The sequence below is a fragment of the Trichoderma virens genome (genome assembly GCF_000170995.1).
Source record: "Trichoderma virens Gv29-8 chromosome Unknown TRIVIscaffold_91, whole genome shotgun sequence".
Taxonomy (NCBI): Eukaryota; Fungi; Ascomycota; class Sordariomycetes; order Hypocreales; family Hypocreaceae; genus Trichoderma; species Trichoderma virens.
This window is the reverse complement of record NW_014013658.1, coordinates 221530-245370: the sequence shown is the minus strand read 5'-3', so window position 1 is coordinate 245370 and position 23841 is coordinate 221530. Positions and strand designations below refer to the sequence as shown.

Below are 23841 nucleotides of genomic sequence, written 5' to 3'. Positions count from 1 at the left end.
AAGATACGCAGTTAGGCATCAAAACCCGGGCTCAACCTGTCTGTGATAGACAAGCGGCTCACGAGAGGATCCGAGACCGGGTCTCGCGGATGATACGACTTCTGTGCGCAGCGTCGTGTTGCTGCGTTGTTCAAGCGGGGCCTGTCCATGCCGTGGCTATCATGGTGATATGGTTCATCAACCACCGAATTGCGGCAGCGGCTGCGCTTGTGGCAAACCATCGAGCATAGATCTTGTGGCTTAGGCTACGGGATGTCAAGCTTTGCTCTAACCAGCGACGTAGGGGTCCATCACAACTCGAGGTCGAGGGCTGTGATCAACTGCGCAACGCGATGCTCGCAATCGGCAGATTCTGGGCGACAATCATGTTTCTGTGCTCTCCTGCATGGAGCTGACGCCCTTCCGCACCCCCTGTCGTTTTACCTGGTGCAGAGTGGTCTGTGGTCTCATGGATCTAGGATCTATTTGCTGCTAGCGTCCTGCTCCCATTCAGCTCGTGCAAGCCACCAATCCGACGAGACATCGTCCTGCGGTGATGGCACCTCTTCACACAACACCCATGTCATACCATAACCAGTCTTTTTGAACTAGTAGGCGAGCTAACTTGAGGCTGAATGGAGCGGAGGATGGAGTTGTACCAATGCAAGCACCAGGAAAGCGGCTGGGCAGCTACGATTCATCAGACCGACGGAGACTATGCTGCAGTAGCTCAGGCATATTTTGTGCTTTCTCTGCCCAGGTCCCCTTGTGCCGTTACTGGCGCGATAAAACCATTTGGGCGTGCCCCCAACACGAACTGTTTCCCCTTTCTTCTGCTCCTTCTTGTCCTCAGCACGCGGTGAAGCCAGCTTCTGAGACACGGCATTGTCAATCCGCTTCTCGAGAAACAGTACCGCTTTGAAGCCTAGCCATCATGAACAAGGCAACAAGTGTTTATGCCGCACTTGCGGCCCTACTGGCTGCTGCCGATGCTCGCAACTTGAACCAGCTTCCTAGAGCAACTGCTGCTTCCGACTATGCCTTTGATGGCTTCTCCCCCAAGCCAACTGAAGCTATCAATTTCCCCTTCCACCAAGCTCTTCAGCGCCGCGCCGGCTCATCATCATCAAGCGTCGAGACAGTCTATCTTGCCCCTGATGCCACTTGTGGCTACATCTCTGGTCTTGCTGGCGCGGGATACACATGTGGCGTCTCAGCAACATGCGTCTTCTTCACATCCTCGGCTGCTGGTCCGGGACATGTCGCCTGCTGTAACTCGGTAGACTGCAATGCCAGAAACGTTTGTATCGACTACGAAGGCTACTTTAGCTCGAGCAAGTGTAACGATGGCTGCAAGGTCGATACTTTCACTCTCAAATGGTATGTTTCGCTCGCCTGTCTAGTGAACCTAGTCTGTGGAGGTTAGCTAACAGTATCGTCAACAGCACCAACACGGCGCTGCCTTACTGCAACACAATTTCCTTCCCTGGAGATATCATGGACGTCTTCTGCAACAATGTTGATATCACGGATGTCCAGGCTGCGCTGACCACATACCGTGGCGAGGCTTCTAGGAGGTTCACCCCTTTGCCATTGACGGGCAATAATGCTCAGAGCACTATCGCCACCGACTTTACCTCCTCGCAGACATCATCGTCGTCATCTTCTACCACTACTGGCCCATCTCCAACAACAACACCTCCTGCTCCCAGTGGCGGCGGCGGCTCCAACACTGGTGCCATTGTTGGAGGCGTCGTCGGAGGTGTAGCCGGTCTTGGTCTGATTGGTCTCGCTGCGTTCTTCTTCCTCCGCCGCAAGAAGAACAATACGGCCGCCCCGCAGGAGGGAATGGCCCAGGTTCCTCCCGTCTACCACCCTCCTCCTGGAGTGCAGGAGACACCTCAGGGCCATTACGACCCCAAGTTCGCCGCGGCTACAGGACAATATCCTCAGTACCCTCCGCAGCAGGGATACTACCAGACTACTCCTGAGGGCCACACCATCTCTACCGTCTCCCCCGTGGATCCTCGATTTAGCACTGCTGCGTCAAGCACTAGCCCAGTTCCATCTGGTGGTTACGTGGCTCCTGGACCTGGAGCCTTCCAGCCCCAGGAGAATGTTATCCATGAGGCTCCGGCGCAGCCTTCAGAAAACCATCGCGGCGAAATGCATGAGCTTGCTTAGATGGCAGCAATAATTAAGCGGCATGGTTGACGAAGTTAATATCATTCGAGATGAAAATGTGAGATGAGATGGAAGCAAGTATATATACGTGTAAGTTGGCGTTTGCGGGATTTGGAACTTTGTCTTTGGCTTGAGTGGCCGGAGTTGATTAAAACCCTCGGGTCTCTCTTTAAATACGTTGTTTTACCGCAGAAGGAATTCAGCGGTCTTAATATTGTTCCTCGTGTGGCATCTTTAATTAATGGCGAGGATTCATGTTATTTATTATCAGGTCTCGATTCCCGCCATTATGCATGTCCTGCCTGCGCATACTTACTGCGCGGCGACAATCTTTCTTGTACACAATTGGCAAAGATGCAGATGAAAATGAAAGGGAATGTGTGAATACTATTAATCTATATCATATTTCTGAAAACCATCAACAATGCCTCGTCCTGTCGTTGAAACATGGTGGAATAGCCCACTTTATAAGCATTGCTGTTGGTGGGGTTGTGACGGAGTAAATCGAGGCTTAGATGTGGATTTATGCGATGAAATTCCAGATGATAATGCATGAATATGTCTGTGCTGGCTTTATTTATGAGATTGGCGAATTGCTTGGCGTTGGTTTGTGAATTGAAGTGTGAAGTTCTCTATGGTGGCGATTTTTAATGCATTGGCTCTGAGCCATGGATTGAGGAAGCTGCCGTGTGTTGATGCTGAGAGTATTTGCTCTCATGTCATTTGAGTTTATCGATGTGTATTTGCTTCTAATTGTTGGTATGAGTGAGATTAGAGATAGAAAGTTACAAGTTTGAGTAGTTGCGTCATCGTCTTTGTTATCTGTGATGAGATGTCATTCTCTTCAATTCGTTTTTGTGACATCAAATTGTGAGACGGACAAGAGAGAATCTCCAAAACCTGTGGTGATGTCGCATGCTAGTCTGATTTATAGTCACGTTGGTGAACGGGGGGATGACAATGGCTGCGATGTCCCGTGAAGTGTGTGTGTCTGATGTGAAGTTGTCAGAGTCGCGAATGTTGGAGAAGATAGTACAAAGTGAAAATGTCAGACGACTGCTATCTAAGAATAGCGTAGAAGTTAGGGATAGATCAAAAAGTGCGTTTTACTCCTGTTATATGTATCATGGGGAAATGAGTTACAAAAGACTTCAACTTATATACATCTTCAAAAATCACGATCCAACTTTACCTCGTTACCATGGCCAGATCGTCATTTTTGGATGCCCACTATAGTTTATGGCAGGCCGCAGATACTATGTTGCCTAGCGTCTATCTCCCAACTACTTGGCCTTTAGATGTTTTACAGAGAGCAGCACGATGCCTATCTGCGAAGTGGTCTTGTCGCAGGCTACAGATAGAACGGTGGCTACTGGAGGTGTACAGAGGATATAGTGACCAGAGTCGAACACTGCTCGTTTCTAAGTGTGTCGAAGAATGAGAAGTGCAAATCAAGAATACGTTCGGATATTTGGCCAAACGGGGATTGATGACTGTAACTCGAATATAAATGAGATAGTTTGTGGCGAAAGGCTGAAGGTATGGTAAAGTGATTATATACTTGAACATCTGAGCATATTCTGCTGAAGTCCTGGGCAAAGACAGATACCTGAGTAGAGAAAGTGGCAAGGCTAGCTGCTAAAGTAAAGAGTATGATTACCACGAATATATATGTGATTTCGTACGGAGTTGAACATGACATAAAAGAGTGACCAAGAAGAAAATATGTTTATCGTGCAGAGTTCTTATGATCAATTTGAGATCAAAGAATGACCGTGTATTGTGAAGCATTTTCATTATAATGCACTATTACTAAACTTACTTTGTAATTACATGGATACAGACATATTACGCTTGAATTACGTTGTAAATGTGTAGCATGAAAACGTGGGGTTTATATATGTAGCTCACTCAATCTTTTAGATGAAGCATATCATGGCGAGAAATGAAGGAAAATGACTAAATAATGATGTTTCAACGTGAATATCAAAGTCTGTATTATAATAAAACCTGAGGAGGATATCGGCCTCGGGCATTACACAATATGGAATATCGCGAGTTAACACCGAGACAGTAACTCAGGGGAAAGCGACACGTGGGCTAAATCAGTAAAGATATTACATCATATTCGGCGTAGCAGTGTCTAATCTACGGAATCAACGGCGACAAAGCACCTGGGGCAAACAATGGGGCACCATTTCTTCGAGTTTAGTCCTCGGATGCGAGTGTTGTTCAATTGCGTTGTAGATTCAACACCATTTAGTACCTAGTACCCTGAGAAAATGCAGGTACAAATGATTACAGGGCTATACCTGCTCATGGAAAAAAAAAAGAAAAGGAGAAAAGGGAGATGAAGTAGTAAATTATGGAGATCCGGTCGTACGGCACTCGACATCCTTGCTCAAGTGTGATCCGCAATATGCCTGTACGTGGATCATAAGGCGGGCAAGGGAGCCACGAACCTACGCCTCGTAAGCTTGGAGCTACCATATTACGATTCGGCGGATGCAGTCGGATATTAACAACAATATCCAGAGCTCAAGTCTCCTGGAGAGGTATGGAGTGCGTTTTGTCTGACATCGCGGAGATGTACAGGCCCACTCCTGTGTACTTGCCCGGTCAAGAAGAGTATGGCACTCAGCATTTCTTATCACACCATTATCGGCCGGCTCTCAAGATTATCAAAAGCTGAGAGAGCTAAAAGCAGGACATCTGCTCACAAAGAAGGGTTGAAATATCGCCGAGTATATACCTACTTACTTACCCATCCGGGTATATCTACCTAGGTATGTTAGGTAGGTAGTATGCAGAGAGAGTATTTGGAGATTGTGGGTGTCAAGTCAGAGCAAATATTCTAGATTGGGCATCAAAGTCGATATTCCGGCCCCATAATCTTTCGAATTTTCATCCATGCAGTCTAGATTGCTGCGCGAAATACTAATACTACGGTATCTTGGACACAAAGAGATGCTGACATGTGAAAGCGACTTGGACGACTCTGTGGGGGTGCTTAGATGGGGGAAGGAATGGAGTATGGGGCACAAGTAAGTGAGCCAATAGATTATTAGGTGAATAATTTGCTGGATGACGGAATGGATTTATTATTCATCTATATTGATTGCTTGAGTGGGAGCGGTAAGTATGGCATCGGGGCTAACAAATGCTTGATCCAACTTGGTCCGTTGGCCCGAGGCGGGCGGGCCGTCGACAACCGAGTCGCTGGTACGAGGCGAGTACTCGATGGTAGCATAAATGCAAGGCTGCGTATGATGTATTACTGCCGTTAGTAGATACGACTGATAGATGGCAGCAAAGGACTTCTCCTCGGCTTTATCAAGGTATTTCGCCTTATCATTTATAGGACGGAGATGGGTGCTGAGAAGGTGAAGTCAATGGTGCGATTACTGAGACATCAGAACATGTGATTTCAATTCCGCGTCTTACCTTCAAAGGTTATCTCTTTGATCCTCTTGCCCGGAGTCTCTTTCGCTCAGCTTAGCCGATACGGCGCATTTTGAGAGACGACACGACAAAACCCACTCCAACGTTCGGCTTTTCCGGGAAGAAGTTAATCGAGCCTAGAGTACAGGTGATATTTCGAGTGCATTTATGGAGCATCAGAGTGACGGAAGCCTTGTAGGTGCTACGAACAGGCAGCTGTGGTGCTTCATATATTGCGGTAGGAATTATAAGTATCATGTAGGTATCGGATACGCGTGATTCTTTAGCATTCTGTAGCGCGACCAAGTTACATCCCCGGTACCAGATACCATCTCTCAAGGTTGCAGCGTCTCCACGCGGAGGAAACAGAAGACAAAAATTGTGTGGCTGCGGGCATCTCTTTGATCCATCCGTGGCATTTTAGGCACTTTGAGGGGCGCCATGGGGTTTCGCTAGCTCGTGACGTCGTTGCACTGGAGCTGGAAATTACTGCTTCGGTCACTTACAAGTTACAGCCAACGCAGGATTGCAATTTGCTTTGCTTTGCTACCTTATGCTTTGCATCCATCAAGAGAACATGTGGCCTTGTGACCTGGACAAGCCCTCTTGCCCTGCTCATTAAACGAGGCCAACTGACTCAGCACAAGAGGCAGAGCCAAATGCGGCACCTCATGTTATTATTAGTCTTTAGGCGCCTTTGCTCTAGGTTCAATCTGTTTTTGCCACGCACAACATCATCGTGAACAATGTCCCAGACTGCGGGCAACTCTCGGAATCCGGATCGCCATCACGAGGACGCAGCGTCTCGCTCGCAGTAGACAGCGGCTTCTCACCTGCGACTGGAATCATTTAGAACAGCTTTTTGCTAGCGTCGCCCGCCCCGATTCTCACAGCAGACCCAAATCAAATCCCTCTTCTGAAACCCTCAGCCCGAACATCCCCTCGTCCGAAGCCACCACTCCAACCCGGGGTTTTGATCCACTTGACGTGACGCCAGATCGAGACACGTTCTTTTTTTCTCTCTTGTCCCGCAGCCCGCAGCCGAGCACACGTTGCCATTGCCGCTCTCACCTTGGTTGCTTCGCCGTTAAGCACATGCCGTTCATGTAGCTTTTTGCCATCTGCTGCACTCCAGACGAGAACCTCCCCCCACTTGGACTCACTTCCGCCTCTCACCCCCCGGGTTCGTTTCTTGGGCTTCATGTGAGAAGAGGGCATGTACATGTACCAGTAGCGGATAGGCACATGCTCCCGGATCAGCTGTCACGTCACAGCCTGTGAATCATCCGCCTGCCAAACCAACGACTGCGGTAAGTCAAGAGATTTCGTCAGTCTGCCTTTCTTTGTTCAGCAGGTCGTCGGGCATTATTTTCTCTTTGGTTTCTTTATTCCCCTTTAGCTCGACACTAGACAAGCAAATGTACAAGTGTACAAATGTTCTGGGCTAGAGAGCAAGATGCCTGCAAGGTTGTAGATACTTGGCGAGGCAAGGTACCCTTTCAACGTGGTTTGACGTCTCACTATCGCGGCCGGGCATGCGGAGGACCTCTTCCACGTTCCCCTCAGCCCCGGTAAAGCCTACCTTAGTTTTATTCACTCAACCACCTGTGATACGATACGCCTTTCACGGCGATTTGACACAGATGACCCACAGCGAGACACCTGGAGCTGCCATTACGCATCTTGCACTCCAAAGAGACGACGGCTGGCTGTGGGGACTCCACCCTTTCCCCGTCCCCCGGATTCTGGTCCGTATCCGGCCGTGAGGGCGTCTACAAGCGTATGAGTGTACATATATATCTATGTTCCTAGTTGCGCTCGGCTCTGAGGTAGTCCTCTTTGCTACTAATTCCTGTTCCCCGGTTCATCCGTTGCCTCCTTAGTCATTTGCCCTCATGAGACTGAACCTCATTTGTGTGGCACATCAAGTGTAATGCCCGTTTATTGCCACGACGACTGCCATTATTTCTACCGCACCGCCCTTCGCGGACTCTCCATCAGCACCAGCATTTCCCCTCTGTACTTCTAAGTGCTTTGACCTGCTGACGCCATGACGGCCTCAGTTCGTGTCTTTAGTCCTCCCCAGTCCATAGCCGAGCGGCTTGCGGAGCCTCACTCCTATTACAACACTCCTCGCAGCCTCCCAGACCTTCCCGAGCCACCAAAGGAGACCGAGCCAGCCCGGTCCCAGTCTCAGACACCGACCCCCACGTTGGCTCAACGACAGCCTCCCCAGCTGTCTGCTGTATACACCAGAGTCCCCAAGGCGACATACAACGAATCCATGATGGAGGGTGGCATTACTTTCGGCGCCCAGGACAAGCTGCCGAAGCTGCCCATCCCTGAACTTGAGAACACAGCTCGCAAATACCTGGATGCCCTAAGGCCGCTCCAGTCTCCTAGAGAGCATGCCGAAACAAAGCATGCCGTCAACGAGTTCCTTAGAGAAGAAGGTCCTGATCTGCAGGAGAAATTGAAGAGATATGCACAGGGCAAGACGAGTTACATCGAGCAGTTTTGTACGTCTGTCTTAAGAGTATTACTGTGGCTATATCAAAGCTAACATTGATGAAAAGGGTACGACTCGTATCTTAACTTTGACAACCCCGTAGTACTCAACCTCAACCCCTTCTTCCTTCTGGAAGACGACCCGACCCCAGCAAGAAATAACCAGGTGACCCGTGCCGCTTCCCTCGTCGTGTCTGCTCTGGAGTTCATCAGAGCTGTGAGAAAAGAGGAGCTGCCCCCGGATAAGGTCAAGGGAACTCCTCTGTGCATGTATCAGTTTTCACGCCTCTTTGGTACCGCTAGAGTCCCTACCGAAGCTGGATGCCAGATCGAACAAGACCCCGAATCGAAGCACATCATTGTCATGTGCCATGGCCAAATCTATTGGTTTGACGTTCTTGACGACAACTCAGATGTTATCATGACTGAGAAAGACATTGAGCTTAATCTCCAGACGATTGTCGACGACGCTACCCAGACCCCCATCCAAGATGCGGCAAAGAACGCCCTTGGCGTGCTCAGCACAGAGAACCGCAAGGTGTGGTCTGGTCTACGAGACGTTTTGACCCGTGAGCCGGGATCTAACAACGCCGATTCGCTCAACATTGTCGACTCGGCCCTCTTTGTCTTGTGCCTTGACTATACCGAGCCGACCAACGTTGCGGATCTCTGCCAGAACATGCTCTGCGGAACCAGTGAGGTGAAGAACGGAGTGCAGATTGGCACATGCACCAACCGCTGGTACGACAAGCTTCAGATCATTGTCTGCAAGAACGGCAGTGCGGGAATCAACTTTGAGCATACAGGCGTGGACGGTCACACCGTGCTCCGATTCGCAAGTGATGTATATACCGACACGATTCTTCGGTTCGCACGCACCATTAATGGAGGGGCACCAACTTTGTGGACTTCTACTAGCCCCGACCCGTCCAAGCGAGAGATTGACAGCTTTGGAGATGTCAACACCACCCCTCGAAAGCTCGGTTGGGATATGATCCCCGAGCTGAGCATCGCGGTGCGGTTCGCCGAGACCAGGTTGGCAGATTTAATCGAACAGAACGAATTTCAGTGCCTCGATTTCTCCACCTATGGCAAGCACTTTATTACGTCGATGGGATTCTCGCCTGATGCTTTTGTGCAAATGGCATTCCAGGCAGCTTACTACGGTCTGTACGGAAGGGTCGAGTGCACTTACGAGCCTGCCATGACCAAGACCTTCCTGCACGGCCGTACAGAGGCCATTCGACCTGTATCAAAAGAATCTGTGGATTTTGTACAGACATTCTGGGGCGACAACCCGATCGAGCAGAAGATGGAGGCTCTCAAGCGTGCGTGCTTGAAGCATGTCAGCAACACCAGGGAGTGTGCAAAAGCGCAAGGATGCGACAGACATCTATATGCCCTCTTTAGCGTGTGGCAAAAGTATGTTGACGATTTGATCGACAGCGGCATGAGTAGCCCTGGAGCGTCAAGCCCGGCGACGTCTTCACCGACGGCAAGCCCAAGAAGCTCCAACCTATCCATCGATGGCGTTGAAGTCAGGTCGACCAGGGAACGCGGCGACAGTACCAACTCCAGATCGCGGGATCACCACCCGCTCCCTCTCATCTTTGCCGACTCTGGGTGGGACAAGCTGAACACGACGATTCTCTCGACCTCGAACTGCGGTAACCCTTCTCTTCGCCACTTTGGATTCGGACCGACATCAGGAGATGGATTCGGTATCGGCTACATTATCAAGGATGACAGCATCTCCATCTGTGTGTCGAGCAAGCACCGACAGACCAAGAGATTTGTTGACACGCTGGAGAGCTACCTCTTGGAAGTCCGACGCATCTTGCGCATCACAAACGGCAAGGTGGTCAGCACGAAGGGAAGCAAGGCCCGTGAAGCAGAGTTAGCCCGACCGAAGCCATCCAACCGACTCAAGTCTCGAGGCAGATTGATCACTGGCTCGGACGCGATTAAGTCTGGAGGCAGGCGGCTGAGTATGGTTCCGGGATCGCCAACAGAAACAAGCTTTACAAGCGACGACGACGAATTAGGAGGCTGTAAGTCTATACCATATTTCCGCTATTGACATGGATCAATTTACTAACTGCACATAATAGATGGCTTCTTCGACGCCGGAATGCTATTCCAGGCCCTCAAGGCTCGCGGAAACACTATCGAAGAAGAAACCAAGGCGTCGGAGCGAGCAGCTGGGCATGCAAGAAGGCGAGATGTTGGCAAAAAGCTACGTCTGGTTACAGAGTAAGAAATTTGGAAAGTTTCTTGCCGACTGTGTGTTTTGTTACTGTTTGCGTGTGAAATGCATTGTTTGCGGTGGAGCATATCATGGGGTCTTTTCTTTTGGGTGTCACATAGCGTTTGTTGGTGTTACGCAGTGCATTGGGGTTCTCGTCCATATCTTTGTATCTAGGATTGTTGATACCGTGAAATTATTTCAAGCTTTGATAAGCTACTGCACCTTGCTCTTTGACCGAATATAGTAGCCGGATGCTTTGAAATGGCGTGGATACAGCCGACAAAGCGGTCGATATACGGCATATTGCCATCTTTTAGTAGCGTGGGAGGCGCCTTGGCTGCTGCCTTGAAGGTGCCACAGACAAGCAGTTACATCTGGCTATCATATTGCTACCTACCTATACAAAGAAACTCATGATGACAAAGAAAATAGGCTTCAAGCCCAGCATCTAGCTGCCACGGCTTCTTTGAAGCTTCCCCGGTCATCCGAGAGTGGATATTAGCTCTACGAAGGAAGCTGAAGGGGCTTGCCTTGGTATGCGGTACAAAGGACGGTAATACTGTAGTCTTGATGGAATCACTTTTTGCCATTGCGCTAGCTGGAGCTACCCTTGTCATGAATCATGCATGTGATACTGCCTTCCTTTCGGTTTCCCATGGTTACGGCCTTGGGACAAACGATGAGGCGCAATGGTGGGCTGAGCTTTGGGGGACTTGCGTTGTGTTAGTGTCCCACCCCTTTGTGGTGCCTGGAGGCAGCAATCTTTGATAACAGCAACAGTGTACAGCAGCAGCAATCTCGTCGACGATTTGGTGCCAACGAGCTTACGGGGAATGACCAGCATCCACGATCCGTTCATTGGACGAATTGGGTTGGAACAAAAGATGTGGAGCTAAAAACTTTTTTTCCTTTCCCTTCTCCCAAAGACGCGATTAGGATTAGGGGGCTTTTTTATCTATGGAATTTTGTTGGTTGGATGGGCTCCGCTGGTTACCTCTCGCCGCCCAAGCATGAGGCAGGCTGCCTTGCCACTGGCTTTTTCTCTTGGGCTCTTTTTGCCGCCTTGTTCTCTTCAGTACGAGTATTGATTCATTGTTTCAGGATGAGGCTGAATGAGATGGTACGAGTAATGGGATGAGATGGAATGACAGTCAGCGCCAAAGAAAAGTCAATCACAGATGCCGGTTTAGGGTAGTGATAAGCGAGGACAGCTCTTTTTGTGTCCATCTGTTCCATTTCTCTTCCATTCTTTTCTCCGCGGTGATGGCTGCGTCAAGATGACGATTGGAGGGGTACAGAGTACTTGCCAGAGCTGGGGGGCAGTTTCATCGATCGGATTTTCGCCTAGCATCAGTAGGAGAAAAAGATACAGACAGGGAGGAGGGGTTTTCCAGCAGGTGCTGGGCTCCTCTGTTTCTCTGTTTGGGCGTTGCTAGGCTACTGCTAGGTACCCAAGCTGCTGCAGCTACTGTAAGGTTGGTAAGGTTGTAAGGCTCTGGCTAAGGCAGCAACAATTCCATGTGGTACCAGGCAGTACCTCGCGATACGACAGAGCTGTCCAGCACCTTCTAGTGCCTTGTGGTGGGGCAGCTGTGTACCCGCTACCAACACGGCTGCCGCAGCGCCTGGAGAGCCAGAGGTACCAGGGACCCCGCCACTGCCCCGCGATGGATTTTTTTTTTCGTTTGTTGCTGGGAGCTGGAGGGGAGATGACATCAAAGGAGGGGGGAAAGAGGGGAGGGGGAAAGACACTGGATTTTTGGGCAACAGGTACCTGCGTGTACAAGGACAATTGGAAGCTTCTACTGTACGAAGACGACAAGAAACAAAAGGAAATGCAAGGGGCAGGGCAGAAAACAGCTTCGGGCACTGATCAAAAAAACGCAAGGGGGCTTTCCAGCAGCGGCGCGCATGGTCTAGGCGTTTGCAGTGCCTACCAGAGGCTTCTGTGAGCCCCTGCAAGATGCCGGTGTGGGCACCCTTGGAATAGTGTAGAACCGCATCGAAACCCTCCCACCGTCCTTTATTTAGATGCTCTCTGCAGCCCGCCAGCAACGCCGTTTTCTTTTCCCGAACATACTCTCTTAAATCCTCCATTCTTCACACCTTCTCCTTTTTCTTCTCTTCAATCTGCACTAATTTCCATTTTCCCCTTTTTTTCGAGAGCACACAAACACCATCTTTCACAATGTCTATGGGACCAGCCGTCGGTATCGACCTGGGTACTACGTACTCTTGCGTCGGTATCTTCCGTGAGGACCGATGTGATATCATCGCCAACGACCAGGGTAACCGAACGACCCCTTCGTTCGTTGCCTTCACCGACACCGAGCGTCTGATCGGTGATGCGGCCAAGAACCAGGTCGCCATGAACCCCCAGAACACCGTCTTCGACGCCAAGCGATTGATCGGACGCAAGTTTGCCGACTCCGAGGTCCAGGCTGATATGAAGCACTTCCCCTTCAAGATCATCGACAAGGGCTCCAAGCCCGTCGTCGAGGTTGAGTTCAAGGGCGAGAAGAAGACCTTCACCCCCGAGGAGATCTCCTCCATGATCCTGACCAAGATGCGTGAGACTGCCGAGTCCTACCTCGGAACCACCGTCAACAACGCCGTCATCACTGTCCCCGCCTACTTCAACGACAGCCAGCGTCAGGCTACCAAGGACGCCGGTCTCATTGCCGGTCTCAACGTCCTGCGTATCATCAACGAGCCCACCGCTGCTGCCATCGCCTACGGCCTTGACAAGAAGGTCGAGGGTGAGCGCAACGTCCTCATCTTCGATCTCGGTGGTGGTACCTTCGATGTCTCTCTCCTGACCATTGAGGAGGGTATCTTCGAGGTCAAGTCCACTGCCGGTGACACTCACTTGGGTGGTGAAGATTTCGACAACCGTCTGGTCAACCACTTTGTTAACGAGTTTAAGCGCAAGAACAAGAAGGTTAGTTTACCCACAAGCGATTCCCCCCAGAACCAGAACCAGCACATGCTAACATCTCACCAGGATCTGTCCACCAACGCTCGTGCTCTTCGCCGTCTCCGCACTGCCTGCGAGCGTGCTAAGCGAACTCTGTCTTCGTCTGCCCAGACCTCCATTGAGATCGACTCTCTCTTCGAGGGTATCGACTACTACACCTCCATCACTCGTGCCCGTTTCGAGGAGCTGTGCCAGGATCTCTTCCGATCCACCATCCAGCCCGTCGACCGTGTCCTTGCCGATGCCAAGATCGACAAGTCCCAGGTCCACGAGATTGTCCTCGTCGGTGGCTCTACCCGTATCCCCCGTATCCAGAAGCTCATCACCGACTACTTCAACGGCAAGGAGCCCAACAAGAGCATCAACCCCGATGAGGCCGTCGCCTACGGTGCTGCCGTCCAGGCCGCCATTCTGTCTGGTGACACCTCCTCCAAGTCCACCAACGAGATCCTGCTTCTCGATGTCGCTCCCCTGTCTCTCGGTATCGAGACTGCTGGTGGCATGATGACCAAGCTCATCCCCCGCAACACCACCATCCCCACCAAGAAGTCCGAGGTCTTCTCCACCTTCTCTGACAACCAGCCTGGTGTGCTCATCCAGGTCTACGAGGGTGAGCGTCAGCGCACCAAGGACAACAACCTGCTCGGCAAGTTCGAGCTCACTGGCATTCCCCCTGCCCCCCGTGGTGTTCCCCAGATTGAGGTCACCTTCGACGTCGATGCCAACGGTATCATGAACGTCTCCGCCGTCGAGAAGGGCACTGGCAAGTCCAACAAGATTGTCATCACCAACGACAAGGGCCGCCTGTCCAAGGAGGAGATTGAGCGCATGCTGTCTGACGCCGAGAAGTACAAGGAGGAGGACGAGGCTGAGGGCCGCCGTGTCTCTGCCAAGAACGGCCTTGAGTCCTACGCCTACTCTCTCCGCAACACCCTCAACGACCCCAAGGTCGACGAGAAGATTGAGGCCGCCGACAAGGAGACCCTCAAGACCGAGATCGACAAGATCGTCCAGTGGCTCGATGAAAACCAGCAGGCCACTCGTGAGGAGTACGAGGAGCACCAGAAGGAGCTCGAGGGTGTCGCCAACCCCATCATGATGAAGTTCTACGGAGCTGGTGGTGAGGGTGGCATGCCCGGTGGCATGCCCGGCGGCCCTGGTGGCTTCCCCGGCGCTGGCGGCGCTCCCCACGCTGGTGGCGATGACGGCCCCACCGTCGAGGAGGTCGACTAAATTCACAAAAAGCTGTTTTGATACCCCAACATCAGACTTGAGCTTCCAGATTGGTAATGCGTCTACGATGTGTCGAGGCCTACTCTAGGGGATCAAGGGATGATGCCATGATTAGATTCTTTCTTTGAGTTTTTGCTTTTATCGTAACTAGCATTTCACGGACATGAAGGGTAAAAAGCTGGGCGGGACGCTGGCCCTGGTTGTATTTTAATGAGTTATAAGGGAATTAAAAAAAAAATTCAAATGGTTTAGACCAATAATTTGTTCTTTCTATTGCTTGTGAATGTGTTTTCTATCCAAGCTACAAGTGAATCTTTTAAGATGAAGCCGAATGCAAATGAGATGATCTCTGTGGCTTTGTTTCGCTCGGCCATTTTTCATCATCAGTCATATTTTGTGTGGTGTCGTCGCAGTGTGGACAATTGTGGTCGGGTTTCTATCGATATCGACGTACAAAGCGCTTGTTGAGCATCATGTTCCGGTGAATTATACAAAGAGTAGAAGCTCTCTAGATATCTAAACTGGTAGTAGTAGTAGCAGTAATAATAATAATACATGGTAGCGTGTCTCCTCTCAAGGCCATTATCCAATACCTATCCTCATTCCTTCTTTTCAAACCCCAAATCCTGCCGTATCTTCTTCCTCCTCTCCTCCTCCAACCTCCTCCACTCATTGTCATCAACCTTTGCAATCTCAACAGCTTCCGCAAAGGCCGTCCCCGGCGCAACCTTGTGCTCTCTCGCCGTCCAGACATCCTCGCTGCTGCGGCTCCCAGGGGCGTAGTACTTTTCGTACTCCTTGCGGCGGTAGTGCTCGCGGACGGCGTTCTCCTTGAGGGTGCCGGAGTAGGACTTTGTGCGCATGCAGAACCAGAAGTCGTCCCAGAGGTGGCTGCAGGAGCGCATCTCGCCGTGGCGGTAGACGGCGTTCCACTGGCCGCCGAGGGAGTTGCATGACCAGGCGAGGTCGAAGGCCTGGCGGCAGGACATGTCGGTTGGGAGGAGGGATTCGCTGACGGGGTCGAGATGGGGGACGGGGGGAGCTTCGGGGGCGCTGGAGAGTTTTGAGGAGAGCCATGAGGAGATGACGGAGGGGGATGATGATGATGATGAGGTTGAAGAGGAGGAAGAGGAGGATTTGGGGGTGTCGTCGGATTTGTTGAAGAGGTCGAGGAGTTTCTGGATTTCGGGGTCGACGGGCTCGTTGGGAGCTTGAGATGAGTTGGGTGATGATGAGGGAGGAGGAAGAGAAGATCGTGTAGGTTGAGAAGAAGAAGAGGGGGGGGAGGGAGATTGGTCGGTTGGTGGTTTGGGAGACGATGATGTCCAGAGCCAGCCCATGTTGAAGTTGTTTGTAGAATGCGATATATGTAAATGAATCGATGTCAATGCGCTCAGGCGGAGGCTTTGAGTTGCCTTTTGAGGACTATACTGGTTGTTTTTCCCTTTATATAGAGAAGATTGAAAACTGTTGATTTGGGATTGGATACGGTTGGTGTTGATAGAGTAACGAATTCAGCTTGCCCGCCTTCTTTTCTTTCTTCAATTGACGCTGAAGTCGCATCTTTTTTCCGGGTCATCAAGGTCAATCGACAATCGCATTTTCGCATCGGGAAAATAGCTTTCCCGAAGTCTTGGCCTTTCCTAGTCTAGGAAGGAGCTGGGATTGTTTCCTATGACCTCATTGGCCATACAACTAGCTCATCATGCTATACTAGACGAGAGCTCGATAAACAGCCGTGACTGAGCTTTGGTTTCTCTCTTTACTACAACACACGAATAGCGAAATGCTCAAATTTCTGTGGTGAAGAGCTGTCATGATTCCCTCGCGAAGCCTTGCGTTGCTGGCGGCGCGATCCAGCAGCGCGCGGGCGCTACGATCATGGCCTGCGGCTCATGTTGCGACTAGACGGACCGACTATGGGCTGACGAGATGGCGAGCTGGGCAGAGGATTTGGGAGACGACAACGGCGACGCCTTTGAGCGAGGGTGGCGATGAGGGGAAGAAACAAGACTTGTCGCCGTCTGAGGAGCAGGAGAGTGGACGATTTGATGTCAAGTCCAACGAGTCGATTCTCTTTTTCGACAGTAAGGGATTGTTAAAGAGGTCTAGTGACTGATATCTTTATTGACTTGACACTTTTTTGTAGATTTGTTTCCGCTTAAGCTTACCCCGCTGCTGAGTCGCCAAACAGAAACGGATCAGCAGCTGACAGATCTTCTAAAGCGCTTCAACAGCTCGTCTTTGGGTATCATGGATCCGATCCAATTGGTGAAGAGAGCGATACCGGATAACTTGCCCATCAAAGTGACGGAGATTTTGCCGCGGCTCAAGGATGGCGGAGCGTTTGTCAAGTTTGAGTACGATGCCAGTCTGAATGCTACAGAGATTGAAGGTAAGTGAAGGGCCGTGATTATTTTGCTGTCAATGACTTACTGACTGTTGGCTAGCCAAGCTATTGAAAAAGCTACGAGAAGAGCCAATTAAGCCGTGGTTCAACCCCTTTAGCAGGATTAGAGCTCGTCTCGTCCGTGGAGTTCCCTGGCTTGAGGATTTGCATCGATATCCGTCGCCTTTGCTCATGGTGGAATTTGTCCCTCCTGAACCTGGCGCTGCCCCCGAGGAGCTTCCCGAGGAAGTTCTTTACAGCCTGTTCCGCCGGTATGGAAAGATTGCGGACATCATTCCTCAACCAGCTGATTCGAAGATTACCCCGCGATATGCCCAGATCGGCTTTCCTGTACTGCGGGATACCATCATGGCTCGGAATTGCCTGCACGGTTTCATTCTTGGCGAAGCCCAAGGAGGGGGCAAGAATGGAACCAAGCTACGGCTATCTTATGTGAAACGAGAAAAGGGCCATAGCATCTGGAACTGGATCACGACGCATCCTCGAATCGTTATTCCGATTGTGGCCGCGCTCATTGCCGGTGTCTCCGTCATGATTTTCGACCCTATTAGAATGTTTTTCATCAAAGTACATGTACAACACTCTCTCCGCTACACTGACTGGCGCATTTACAAGTGGTTCAAGTCACAGACAGGAAGCTTCTATTTCCACAAGAAAGAAGAGCACATTGAAGGCCTTGGTACGATATGGAAACACCGCAAGGACCTTATTGAGCAGCTACAAAGCTGGCTTGATGGTAGCTCTGATACCTTTATTGTTGTCACTGGCCCAAGAGGTTCTGGAAAGGCCGAGATGGTCATGAGCCAAACATTGAGCGGGCGCAAAAATGTTGTTCTCATCGATTGCAAGCCGATTACAGAAGCCAATGGTGAAGCTGGGACTATCAAGAGGCTGGCAGCAGCAGTTGGATATCGGCCAGTATTTTCATGGGCAAACAGCATCAGCAGTATGATTGATCTCGCGGTTCAGGGTACGACAGGCGTCAAATCTGGATTTTCGGAGACTCTGGAATCCCAGCTGAACAAGATCTTGCACACCACCGCCACCGCTCTCAAAAATGTCGCCCTCTCAGAGCGTCACAAAACAGACAAGGATGCCACCATTTCCGAAGATGCATACTTGGAGGCACACCCTGAGCAGCGGCCAATCATTGTTGTCGACAACTTCCTTCACAAGAACGAGGATTCCAGCATTGTATACGACATGATTGCGGAGTGGGCCGCAACAGTCGTCCAGAATAACATTGCCCACGTAGTGTTCCTCACTAGCGATTCCGCCTACTCAAAGTCTCTCACCAAGGCTATGCCAGACAGAGTCTTCCGCACTTTGTCTTTGGGCGATTTGGATGCCGATGTGGCAAAGAACTTTGTCGTTACTCGTTTGGAAGAGGATCTGAAGCGTGAAGCTCAAGAGCAAGAGGAGCAAGGCGAGGAGAACAAGAAAGTGCCTCCGCGACCGAGCTTGGCAGGATTGGACGATGGCATCAAGGTTCTTGGAGGCCGTTTGACAGATCTCGAGTTTCTGGCCCGGCGACTCAAGGCGGGACAGACGCCTCACGAGGCTGTTGAAGAAATTGTCACTGAGGATGCCACTGATATTGCCAAAATGTATCTTCTCGGACGGACAGCTGATGCGGATAGGAGGTGGTCTATTGAACAGGCGTGGCACCTGATCAAGGCCCTCTCTGAAAACCCAACTCTGCGCTACCACCAAGTTCTTCTCTCGCCTACCTTTGCTTCATCCTTATCTTCTAATGCCACAAATGGAGAGGCTGCTATTGAGAGTCTGGCCGGCGCAGAGCTCATCACGGTCAAGACGCACCGTGGACGACCTCAGACGATTGAAGCCGGCAAGCCGCTCCACCAGGCGGCGTTTGGCGTCCTCGTCAAGGACCGCGTGCTTCGCGCAAAGATGGACCTGGCGGTGCTAACCGAAATGGCCAAGGTCGAAGCCAAGAACATTGATACGGTGGAAAAGGAGCTGCAGTTGTTGGGTGGACTGCCACGGCATACCGGGGAGTCGGCGGGTAGGGTCATGTATCTGCTGAGCAAGCTGGATGCTGGGCAGAGGAAGATTGCGCAGTTTGAGAAGGAGATGGGCGGGCTGAAGAAGATTCTGAATGAGGAGTACTGATGTATATGTGAGAGATGTTATGAGTGTATCGTTGTATGTATGTAGTGTATGATAGGAACTGAGCCATCAATTCTGCTTTTGTCACTGTTAAGGGGTTGATACATTGGCTACTCATGATGTAAAGCACATAATTGGCCCTTTGATTTCCTTTCCACGCCTCATAGGTATCAATACTCGACATATAGATAAATATGAACAAAGTCACAATTCATGAAACAGCAATAATCACGTGATACAAACAATCATCGATGAATCCCGTATCAAAAGATGGAGAGAGGGAATCAAATGCATCTCATTTCACGCCTCAAAGCTTTGTAAAACAAATCAAAAGAAACAAGAAACAAGAAAAATCCACAAATACTCCCTCCCTGCCCATCCATCCGAACAATCAGCCCGCCTTACGCCTTCTGCAGATGAAAGATGAACAAAATGAACATTGACATTTCTCTTTCTTTCCCTCCCATTTTGTGCAAGCTTCGTCAATCAATGAGAGAACAAGAGGAAAAGAAGAATAGGTGCGGCGCCAGCAAAAAAGTGAATGCGAGAAATACGCTGTGAATGAAGAAAAGAAGGGGGAGTGCTCAAATCGTGTTGAGGGTATGATGAATCGTGATGGCCATGTAAATCGGTAATTCGCAGCAATGGAGCGCTTTTCTGATAGGTAGCTCGTTTTTTTCTTCTTCATTTTCTCATCATGCTGCGATGCTCATCTGCGAGGCTTCATACTGCGCAGGAGATATCTCGCACGCCTGACAGAAGAAGACTCGACTGGGATTATCGTAGTCGTTTGTGATGCTGTAATAGTTGCCTGTTTATGTTTCACATTAGAATCTCTCCCCCTTTTGACTGTGTGAAGATTAAAAACTACTCACCTCTCGGCACAAACCACATACCACCCGCTGATATGCGAAACTGCGCCTCGTTGATTGTCACCATGACTTTTCCTGTGTGCACGAAAAAGACCATGTGCATCTTCCGCGAGTTCTTGGGCCGTTTCTCGCCGCCGGGGGGCAGATCAACCACTCCAGCACCCATAAACGGCATCGTCAGCGTCTTTGCGAACCGGAACGTGGCATCACGAATCTCCGATGTCTGCACTGCCTTGGCCGATAGGGCGATTCGCTCGTCTGTTACCTGGACAGGCTCATCATCTGCCGGGGGATGTTCTTCATGCTCCGTCTCCCATATCACGATTTCGCCCTCGACGGTACCTGGGTTGAGCTCCCATGCTTCATAGTCTTCCTCCACCACGGGTTTCTTCGTTTTGGGTCGCGCTTTGCCTCGTGATGATGCAGCTCTACTGGGTGCTTCCTCCACGGGTACACGGACGACTTCTTTGATGCTCGGCATGACGAATCGATCCTTGGCAAACATATCAGCCTGCTCTTCATCCTCCCGGACCACCTGCTCGCCTCTCCAATACTCAACAGGTCGGTAAGAGTGTCGTCCGGATCTTGTCTGCGTTATCCTATCGTCCAAGTCTTTGCGCATAGATACCAAACCGCGAGACTTTGGCATGGGTGGGCCACGTTGTAGAGCCGCAAACGATGTCTCTCCCACATCTCCGTCCTCGGAATCTGCGTTCTTAGGCTTTCTCCCAGGTCGGCCTTTTGTCTTGGGCTGAGGTTCGGCCTTGGCTTTGGGCTTAGCCTTGCTCGCTGCTGAGACAGGCACAACAATCCCGCCACGAGCAGGAGCTTTCCCCTTGTTCAAGGGCTTTGACTTGGAGGGCACGGCTTTTGAAGGTCCAGCAGTTCTCTGCTTCTTCCGTGGCGCAACATCCTCTTCCTCTTCATCCTCCTCCTCCTGCTGCTCTTCTTCAGACTGTTCTTGTGCTTCTTCTGGGGTATCTTCACGGGTAGACTTTCGCGGTGGTCCTCGCTTCTTTGACGGCTGGGATGATGACGGCGCTGCATCGCGGCGCTTCTGATCTTGTTTTGACCGCCCCTTTTGCTTTACAATTGGCAACTCATCCTCCTCTTCATCCTCCTCTTCATCCTCCTGTTCCAATTCCTCTTCTTCAGGCTCCTCCTCTGGTTCTTCGGCATCTAACTCTTCTGAAGGTTCTCTAACGGGAGCCCGGGGAGCTGCTTTGGGTTTTGCCTGCGGAGCGGCCTTGGTTGGCCGTCTTCCGCGCTTCTTCTGCGATGATGAGTCGTCATCCTGTTCCTGCGCAGCTTTTGGCTCGGGCCTCGGCGGATCGTTTTGCATCGAATCGACCATCAGCATGGATTCTTCAGCCGGGCCGTCAATTGTCACCCCGTTTCCGCTCGCACCCATGACGTCGTCTAGCTCCTCCGATTCCGAGTCGTCCCTGTGCCGTGAAAGGCCGTTTAGCCCTGTCGCCTTGTGTTTCCCATTCGTCTTAGCTGCCTTGTTTCCTGCTTTGCCGGCAAAATTAAGCCTCCGAGCTGCCTTTTCGGCGCTGGGATTGCGCGTGGGAGAGGATGATCGATCGTTTGCATTCCTGTCACTGGTAAGTCGGGGTTCGCTTCGAGCTCAAGGAGGGGGGTCAAGGTACTCGATGCTCCGCCGGTTCTTGAGGACTGTTCTTGGCCCTGGTCCAGCACCTAGGTTTTGCAAAAGAGGATGTCAGCCATGTGTTGTTGGGAATCTAGAATCGCCATTCGCCCGCGAAACCCAGCGAATCAGCAATGCGACAAAGCTCACTTGACGATATGTCCATGTCCTCGCTCCCGGATTCATCCCTGCGAGTGACTGCTGGCGATGAGAAAATGGCATCCAGAGGCTGCATGCCATGCTCATCGCGCTCGCCCGTGTCCTTCAAGAAAGCGCCGGTTTTCCTATTTTCACCACGTCAGCGCTGCCACCGGCCCTGCGAGCTTCGTCTCCCGCCCAAGCGCCCAAACGTACCGGCCTCGAACTCCGAACTCGTGGAGAGCTTCCGGCTCAGCTGAAGCTTCGCCTCTCCGCCCGCCGCCTCGAGGCATGATGGGGGAAAAAAGCCGGGTCGGGATTCGGTCAAGGGTGCGAAAATAAACGGACGAGGAGATGAAAATCTCCCGGTTGCTGCTGGGCCCCAAAAAATCGGGTTCCGCTGCCTCAATCCGCAGGCGACGCCGAGCTTGGAGTTTGCGCTGGTCGGAATCGAGATTTCGGCGACGCGCTTTTAGTGGATGTTGACGTGTTGAATTGAAGAGCTGCACGCAGAAGGAGATCGGTTATGGCATTTTAGGCGGGGGTTGGCAGTGATGGAACAGCTCATGTGCGCTGAAAGAGTGCTAGCAGGGCCCGTTTTTCGGACAGCTTCCAGCACGTGTTGCTGAGCTCCAGCGGTGAGCTTTACTGAGCTGTCTGCTGTAAAAGTACCTACACGGAGCAGACTTAAGTACCTTGTACCAGCAACGCGTCAAATAGGTAGAGCAGAGCTGGTCACAGACGCGTCGAGGGGCTGGACAAGATCTTTAAGTGTCCATCTACAACAATCTTGATTGCCAATTCAGCCATAACAGCGTCTCGTCTTGAGCCATTGGCGGCTGGAATAACGCCGTCATTATCCTCTGAGATACGCTGGTGATTTATTTCCCTTCTTGATCTTCAATATCTACAATCAATTGCTTCGAATCTCTTCAACTCCACGCATCACCCATCTCCATCAGTAAACCGGCCTCATCAACCACCAACCGCAGCCATGGAAGAAGACGCTGCTGCCCCCGATTCCACCGCCGCCGCCTCTTTCTCCATGCCCTCCTCCGGCACCTTCGTCCCGCCCTCAGTCTCCTCCCACCGCGATACCCTCATCTCCGGCGCAACCTTCTCCCACTTCTCGCCCATCCCGCCGGCTCTCCTCCCAACCGATCCCTCCGATCCCTCCTCCGCCCCGCCCTGCGTCCTCGGTGTCGATGAAGCCGGTCGCGGACCTGTGCTCGGTCCCATGGTCTACGGCATCTTCTTCCTCCCGGCCGACATCTCAGATCCGCTGCTCAGAGAGACGCATCACTTTGACGACTCCAAGGTGCTCTCCGCGACGGTGCGCTCGCAGTTGATGGAGACGCTGTGCACTCCTGGATCAGATCTTCACGAATCGTGTGGTTGGGCCACGACGGCACTTTCAGCACGAGACATTGGCGCCAACATGATGAAGCCCGTCTCATACAACCTCAACGCCCAGGCCATGGACGCCACCATGGATCTCATCCGCGCCGTCTATGCCAAGGGCGTCAACATCAAGGAGATATACGTCGACACCATCGGCCCGCCAGCCACCTACCAGGCCAAACTTCAGCGAGTCTTCCCAACCGCCAAAGTCACTGTCGCAAAAAAGGCCGATAGTCTATACGCCTGCGTCAGTGCCGCCTCCGTCTGCGCAAAAGTCACCCGTGATGCTGCCCTTGAAACCCTCTTCCACGCCCGCCAGGTCGCTACTGCCGCTACCAACGGCGAGGAGGCTCCGTCTGAAGACATTCCTATGGAATGGGGCTCTGGATATCCATCCGATTCCAAGACGGTGGGATGGCTGAGGAATAACATGCATCCTCTCTTTGGATGGGGGTCTGAATGCCGCTTTAGCTGGGGCACCGCCAAGGACATGCTGGAGAGCAAGGGCAACGGCATCAAAATCGAGTGGCCTGCTGATGATGACGGCGAGACGAGCAGATTAACCGACTTTTTTGTGTCCGGGAGCGAGGAGAAGCAAGGGAATGAGCTGGCGTCATGGTTTGGAACCCCAGCGAGTCAAGAAGCATTCTAGAGAAGACCAAAGAAGGA

General features: G+C 51.4%; 7 protein-coding genes across 7 annotated transcripts; 5 read left to right on the top strand and 2 right to left on the bottom strand.

Annotated features, from left to right (window-relative positions):
- Positions 1-314: 314 nt before the first annotated feature.
- Positions 315-3015, top strand: TRIVIDRAFT_87633 (uncharacterized protein; the record flags this gene model as incomplete). The annotated part of the gene is made up of 2 exons (XM_014094615.1): positions 315-1359; positions 1425-3015. The coding sequence occupies 2 exons, from the start codon at positions 914-916 to the stop codon at positions 2161-2163; spliced, it is 1185 nt and encodes a 394-aa protein (XP_013950090.1).
- A 4639-nt stretch (positions 3016-7654) lies between these two features.
- Positions 7655-10580, top strand: TRIVIDRAFT_80215 (uncharacterized protein; the record flags this gene model as incomplete). Its single annotated transcript, XM_014094614.1, has 3 exons — positions 7655-8123; positions 8181-10163; positions 10224-10580. The coding sequence occupies 3 exons, from the start codon at positions 7655-7657 to the stop codon at positions 10367-10369; spliced, it is 2598 nt and encodes an 865-aa protein (XP_013950089.1).
- Positions 10581-12450: 1870 nt separating this feature from the next.
- On the top strand, positions 12451-14828 carry TRIVIDRAFT_210885 (uncharacterized protein; the record flags this gene model as incomplete). The annotated part of the gene is made up of 2 exons (XM_014094613.1): positions 12451-13301; positions 13365-14828. The coding sequence occupies 2 exons, from the start codon at positions 12549-12551 to the stop codon at positions 14568-14570; spliced, it is 1959 nt and encodes a 652-aa protein (XP_013950088.1).
- Positions 14829-15169: 341 nt separating this feature from the next.
- Positions 15170-15910, bottom strand: TRIVIDRAFT_40267 (uncharacterized protein; the record flags this gene model as incomplete). The annotated part of the gene is made up of 1 exon (XM_014094612.1): positions 15170-15910. One exon carries the CDS (start codon positions 15908-15910, stop codon positions 15170-15172), a length of 741 nt encoding a protein of 246 aa, XP_013950087.1.
- Positions 15911-16386: 476 nt separating this feature from the next.
- On the top strand, positions 16387-19113 carry TRIVIDRAFT_40205 (uncharacterized protein; the record flags this gene model as incomplete). Its single annotated transcript, XM_014094611.1, has 3 exons — positions 16387-16657; positions 16720-16965; positions 17021-19113. 3 exons carry the CDS (start codon positions 16387-16389, stop codon positions 19111-19113), a joined length of 2610 nt encoding a protein of 869 aa, XP_013950086.1.
- A 269-nt stretch (positions 19114-19382) lies between these two features.
- TRIVIDRAFT_174585 (uncharacterized protein) lies at positions 19383-22226 on the bottom strand (the record flags this gene model as incomplete). The annotated part of the gene is made up of 7 exons (XM_014094610.1): positions 19383-19921; positions 19986-20763; positions 20848-21138; positions 21187-21604; positions 21635-21683; positions 21784-21917; positions 21988-22226. The coding sequence occupies 7 exons, from the start codon at positions 22062-22064 to the stop codon at positions 19806-19808; spliced, it is 1863 nt and encodes a 620-aa protein (XP_013950085.1).
- A 590-nt stretch (positions 22227-22816) lies between these two features.
- On the top strand, positions 22817-23824 carry TRIVIDRAFT_39184 (uncharacterized protein; the record flags this gene model as incomplete). The annotated part of the gene is made up of 1 exon (XM_014094609.1): positions 22817-23824. The coding sequence occupies one exon, from the start codon at positions 22817-22819 to the stop codon at positions 23822-23824; it is 1008 nt and encodes a 335-aa protein (XP_013950084.1).
- Positions 23825-23841: the final 17 nt, after the last annotated feature.